The sequence below is a fragment of the Lacerta agilis genome, chromosome 5 (assembly GCF_009819535.1).
Source record: "Lacerta agilis isolate rLacAgi1 chromosome 5, rLacAgi1.pri, whole genome shotgun sequence".
Classification (NCBI taxonomy): domain Eukaryota; kingdom Metazoa; phylum Chordata; class Lepidosauria; order Squamata; family Lacertidae; genus Lacerta; species Lacerta agilis.
This window is the reverse complement of record NC_046316.1, coordinates 65,750,161-65,756,061: the sequence shown is the minus strand read 5'-3', so window position 1 is coordinate 65,756,061 and position 5,901 is coordinate 65,750,161. Positions and strand designations below refer to the sequence as shown.

At 41.6% G+C, this 5,901-nt stretch overlaps 1 protein-coding gene across 1 annotated transcript; it reads left to right on the top strand.

The window, feature by feature from the left end:
• The first annotated feature begins 2,259 nt into the window (after positions 1–2,259).
• LOC117046330 (DCN1-like protein 5) lies at positions 2,260–3,163 on the top strand. The gene has a single exon (XM_033148128.1). It carries the CDS (start codon positions 2,302–2,304, stop codon positions 3,004–3,006), a length of 705 nt encoding a protein of 234 aa, XP_033004019.1. The 5' UTR covers positions 2,260–2,301; the 3' UTR covers positions 3,007–3,163.
• Positions 3,164–5,901: the final 2,738 nt, after the last annotated feature.

The following is a 5,901-nucleotide window of genomic DNA, read 5'->3' as shown; positions in this document are numbered from 1 at the left end:
TTATTCTTATTGATGGTATTTTCTCTGGCAGTTGTGGTCTAAATATTGCATGATATGATATTTTAAGTTGTAATTGTATAAGGCTCCTTGAGAGACAAAGCTGGAGAACCTACCATTAGGCAGAGTGAAGCAGCCACCTCAGGTGGCAGATGCTGAAAGGCAGCATCAATCGTTCCTAGCTCTTCCCAACCATTCTACTGTTGCCACATAACCTATCCTGGCCTCTGGTTTCTCCAAGCCCTAGGTACACCTTTATAGATGTCTCCTTAGAATTAAGCTGCATTGAATTCATTTGACCTTGGAATGACCTTCTGAAAGCACTGACACTCACATTACAATATTTTAGATGCCCAGGTTAAGATTCTGCTATTTTCCCAGGCACTTTAAATGACATTCTGGCTGGAACAGCTGTTTGGTTTTAGTCTGCCCCTTTTCTTATTGTTTACTGTTATGTCTATGTGTTGGATTTTTTTATTTACCATTGTATTCTGTGTGAATCATTTCACTCACACATTTGTATACCACCTTGGAATCCTTTTATAATAGACAAATAAGGAATATATTAAAACAAACTGTCTGTTAATAAGAGGTTGTTAACAGTGTGCTATCCAGATGTTGTAGATGATAATTCCAACAAAACCTTACCATTGGTCATGCTGGTGGGGCTGATGGGAGTTGGAGTCCGACAACATCTGGAGGGTACCACAATGGCTACCCCTGCCATGTGTACAGGATTGCAGCCTTCATAGCTAAACTCCACTAGTGCTCATGACTCTGTTTCTTTTTCTTAGGCATTTCAAAACCCAGGCAGTCACTTGGCTCTTGGGTGTGGGGTTTTGCAACATTTATTTAAAAAGCATGATTTCCTTCCTGGATCTAGCCAAAGGTCCATTATCATTATGCCTCACAGTCTGTCTCCAGAGTCTTCATCAATGGCCAGCCAGATACTTAAGGAAAGCTCAGCTCAGAAGCAGGCAAAGGGGTCTTTGCCATTCCCTGTTGCTCATTCCCAGCATTTGTTATATAATTACAAAATTTTATCGCAGTGGAAATTTTCACAAAGTGTTTCACATGATTTCATGGATATGAATTGACACAATGCTGTGAAATATGTTGTTTCATGGAAATAATGAAATCTCGGATTTCGTGACCTTAGTGACTGGCGGGAGAGAAGGGAAGAAGACAACTCATTTCCTCATGTGTTTTATTTGTGTGATTTAAGATGGCTACATCATTCCGGAGGGAGGGGTGGAGTAAATCCCTCAAGTCAGTGATTAGGTCACTTTAATGAGGGAAAATAAAACTGTTTTTCGAAAAAGACAGAGAACCTCTTTTAATTAGGTATCTGTAGGGTGCTGTTATTTTTTATAACTTGTTTTATGGTGGTTGTTCCCCTGCCCCTGCCCCCGCCTCAGAATCTGTGTTTGAATGTGGGAAAAGAAAGAAAGAAAGAAAGAAAGAAAGAAAGAAAGAAAGAAAGAAAGAGATTTACACATCTGCATTTGGGATATCTTTCTAGTTGCACTAATGATCATATAGAATAAAATATTTTATCTGCCTTAAAAAACCAAGGCCTGCAATGTTGGTCTATAAAAGAAGACAACCACCGCCCTATTCAAAAAATATAGTTAGGCATTATGAGGACCAACAAAACATTATGAGGACCAACCAAAATTCACAAAATAGTGAGCAAGATTTGGAGTTCCCCATAATTCTTCATCGAACTATACTGTGTACATACAACACATTTAACACACATTTGAAACACAATTCCCTTTTCAATTATTCTGGGCACTGTGATTTGTTAATCGTGCTGGGAACTGTAGCTCTGTGAAAGGTAAACTACAGTGCCCTTTTTTTTTTTTTGAGAGGGAAATAGGCTTTGTAGGTGCTTTAAAGCAGTGTTTTTCAACCACTGTTCCGCGGCACACTAGTGTGCCGCGAGATGTTGCCTGGTGTGCCGTGGGAAAAATTACTTTATATGTAGTCAATATAGGCACAGAGGACCAGCGTTGCCACCGCCGCCACCGCCGCCGCTTCTCCCTCAGGAAAGCTCTTTATTTCGCTCCCCACCACAGTATCCCCCTTCCCACGCCTGAATCTACCAGGCGCGGCGGCGGCGGCGAGCTGAGAGGAAGGAAGGCAAGAGCCGCGACGGCACCGGCAGCTTCTCCGCCTCCTCCTCCGCCTCCTCCTCCTCCTCAGCTGCGAGGGAAGGAAGAGGCGGCGGCTCCCTCCCCCCTCCCGAGGGGCCCCGCGGCCCTCCGCCTCCGCGCCCCCGTCCGGGGCGAACCGAGGGAGATGCCCGTGAAGAAGAAGCGCAAATCCTCGGGGCAGGCGGGGGACGAGACGGGCCTCAAGAAGTGCAAAATCAGCAGCTACTGCAGGTCTCAAGCGTCTAGTAAAGTGATAAGCGGTGAGGAGCATTTTTCAAGCAAGAAGTGCCTGGCTTGGTTTTATGAATATGCAGGTGAGGATGAAGTGGTAGGGCCAGAAGGAATGGAGAAATTCTGTGAGGACATTGGCGTTGAACCTGAAAATATTATTATGCTAGTTTTAGCCTGGAAACTGGAGGCTGAAAGCATGGGATTTTTTACAAAGGAAGAATGGTTAAAGGGGATGACCTCATTACAATGTGACTGCACAGAAAAGCTGCAGAGTAAATTTGATTTTTTGCGCTCGCAACTGAATGATATTTCAACATTTAAGAATATCTACAGATATGCCTTTGATTTTGCAAGGGATAAAGACCAGAGAAGTCTGGATATTGACACTGCAAAATCTATGTTAGCTCTTCTGCTTGGAAGAACGTGGCCTCTGTTTTCAATATTTTACCAATACTTGGAGCAGTCAAAATACAGAGTAATTAACAAAGATCAGTGGTACAATGTGTTAGAATTCAGCAGAACTGTCCATGCAGATCTTAGCAACTATGATGAAGATGGGGCATGGCCTGTTCTTCTTGATGAATTTGTGGAGTGGCAAAAGGTTTGCCAAGCATCATAGCAAGAGCAGCTTTGAAGAAGGTGCTGGATCTTGTGATGTTGCAAAAACTGAGTCAAAACCAAGGGTTGCGTTCACATCCTTATGAACTTTAGTCATTTTTTCCCCTTTTATTTTTAAAGGAAGCCTTGTTACATGTGAAATGGGCATTGAACCACACCTCATCTGAGACTGAAAATTGGAGGGTTTCGTCTTAAGTTTCTAGCATTTCAGAACAATAAAGATTCAGATTTGTAACAGTCTTAATATATATATATATATATATATATATATATATATATATATATATATATAGGCACAGAGTTATTTTTTTAAATATTTTCTAATGGTGGTGTGCCTCGTGATTTTTTTCATGAAACAAGTGTGCCTTTGCCCAAAAAAGGTTGAAAAACACTGCTTTAAAGGTATAATGAGAACAATGTCACAAAGGCTTGGAAAGCAAAACAGTACCAAATATATCATCATATCATCATCTTTCTAGTGTAGGCATAAGGTCTGTATTTAGACTCACTGTGGCAGTTTAAGGCTGCATATGTGTACTATCAGTTCTGTTACTTATGTACCATAGTTTTATAAGCTGTTAACACTGAAATAGATCCAGATCAACAAATCTTTTGAAAGAAAAACCATTCAGGTTTCTAAAACAACCCTAAAGTAAGCATGACTATAAAGCAAGTGTACCTGAACACCTATGCCATTGTGTGTGTATACACACACACACACACACACACACACACACACACACCTCAAACTCTCCTTCACTCCCTTCCCTCTCTTTCTCATTTCACAGTTTACAAATATACTTTTCAGAATTTCCACTCTTGCGGCTAAAATAAATAAATATATATATCCTGCCGGGCAATACTATGCTTGAGCAATGGCATTGGGCATGGTTGCTGTGCTCTCCAGTTTACTTGTAGACCATTAAAGTTTATTGGTTGCTGAATTATTTTCATTCCCAGAGCCACTAAACTTCTGATGCTGACTTTGAACATGTGTAGGTCAAGGGGAAGGAAAATTAAGGGTCATCTTAAGTTTATACAGTGGTGCCTTTTCATTTTCTATAAAGCTAACTGCATTTCGGCTCCCTGTTGGGTAAGTTTTTCTCCTGTCTATTATTTTCCAAAGAGAGAGAGTGCATATGACAGTCTAAGAATCACACCAGCCTGAAAACAGATGGTAGGGATTATCCTACACTGAGCCTTGACCTTCAAAACATGTAGTTTCCTTTCAAGGTTTCTCTCCTTCGACAGACGTGCTGGTTTTTGTCAATTAATATCATTAGTGCATTTTCCCCCTTCCTCTTATGATCAATTGCCTGTGCTTTGTAACATGTCTTAGAATTACCGCAGCATTCAAAGGCTGCCGTAGCAGAGGCCTTAAATACTTTTTGCTCTAAGAGCCAGATGCTGTGAAATACTGGAATATTTAACTCATCACGATGAAGTGGCATTCCAGAGACCATTCAGTAACCACTAGCATTCATAGTTTTAAAGCAGCTGAGGAATGAGCTTCGCAAAACATCTATCTGGTCTCTACTGTATTCTATACAAAAGTAGGTGGCAAAACAGATGTAGGTATTGAAGTCAGAGGATCTCGTTCGTTCAAAACATACAAGGAACATCCTTTTGCACGTGTGGTCCTTGACCCATCCGGGGATATATGTGGGGAAAGTTGCTTCTCCATCCTTCACACTTCCAAAATATATAATAAAACACAGTGAAAAAAGTGTTTCTACCATCTACATTATTTGTCTCATTACAGTGGTACCTCTGGTTAAGAACTTAATTCGTTCCGGAGGTCCATTCTTAAACTGAAATCGTTCTTAACCTGAGGTACTACTTTAGCTAATGGGGCCTCCCGCTGCCAACACACCGCCACCACACGATTTCTGTTCTCATCCTGAAGCAAAGTTCTTAACCCGAGGTACTATTTCTGGGTTAGCGGAGTCTGTAATCTGGGGCGTCTGTAACCCGAGGTACCACGGTAATAAATATATGGATGGTTGCCCTCTTAATTTTCTTAATTTTTCTGGTATTTATAATGAGCCTTGGAATCGAAAATGAATATGCAATAAATTGATTGCAATGACAGTTTTTCTTTCTTTCTGAGTTTGTGGTTTAGAAATATTCCTATTCCAAAAGCAGATCGTGATTGTGTGGACAGGTGGAGTCCCCCAAACCCTAGGTGACCCCCGAGCTGAATAATGACACAAGACAACATGCTATGGGATTAAAATTGGCCACAACTTTATTAAGATTCAGATGTAGGGAGACCTTGGCTCAGGCATTGGGTGTTTATCCTTCCCAGCCCCCAGCCGACTGCTGCTTCTCAGGTAAGCTACACAGTCTATTTTGTGGGCTGGGTAGTCCCTCCCCTTACCTGGCCAATCCCTTGGCAACGCCTCCCCCAGGCGGGATTGGACGGTTAACTGGTAGGCAGAGACCCCAGGTATCCCTTCTGGGGGAGGGCACACCCAGCCGAACTACCAGGTGTCGCCCAGGAATTCAGGGGGCTGTGCGCGACCACGCAAACATCACCCCCCATTTGATGTGGGGAGTGGTCATTTTCACATACTTTTACTTTTTATTAAATACCATACATTCATTTGAAACCTAAACTTATAAGGCTGCAGTCCTTATCCTGGGAGAAAGTCCCATGGAACTCAGTGCAACTTACTTCTGAGTGGATAATTAAAGGGTTGCACTCGAAGTGTATGCTTAAATATTCCCTATTACTAAATTTTGTCTGGATCATGGAGATATATTTAGGCCATATTCCAAAGCTGATTCATGAATGTAAACAAGGCAGCAGAAAGGATGAATTTTGCATAAATGGGATGATTTATCTTAATGTAGATTCCAAAATTGACTTTATATAGCAGGTAGTTCTTAATTT

What these genes read in the sequence shown, in the direction of transcription:
- LOC117046330 (XM_033148128.1), top strand. Translation starts at nt 2,302, where the DNA reads ATGCCCGTGAAGAAGAAGCGCAAATCCTCGGGGCAGGCGGGGGACGAG.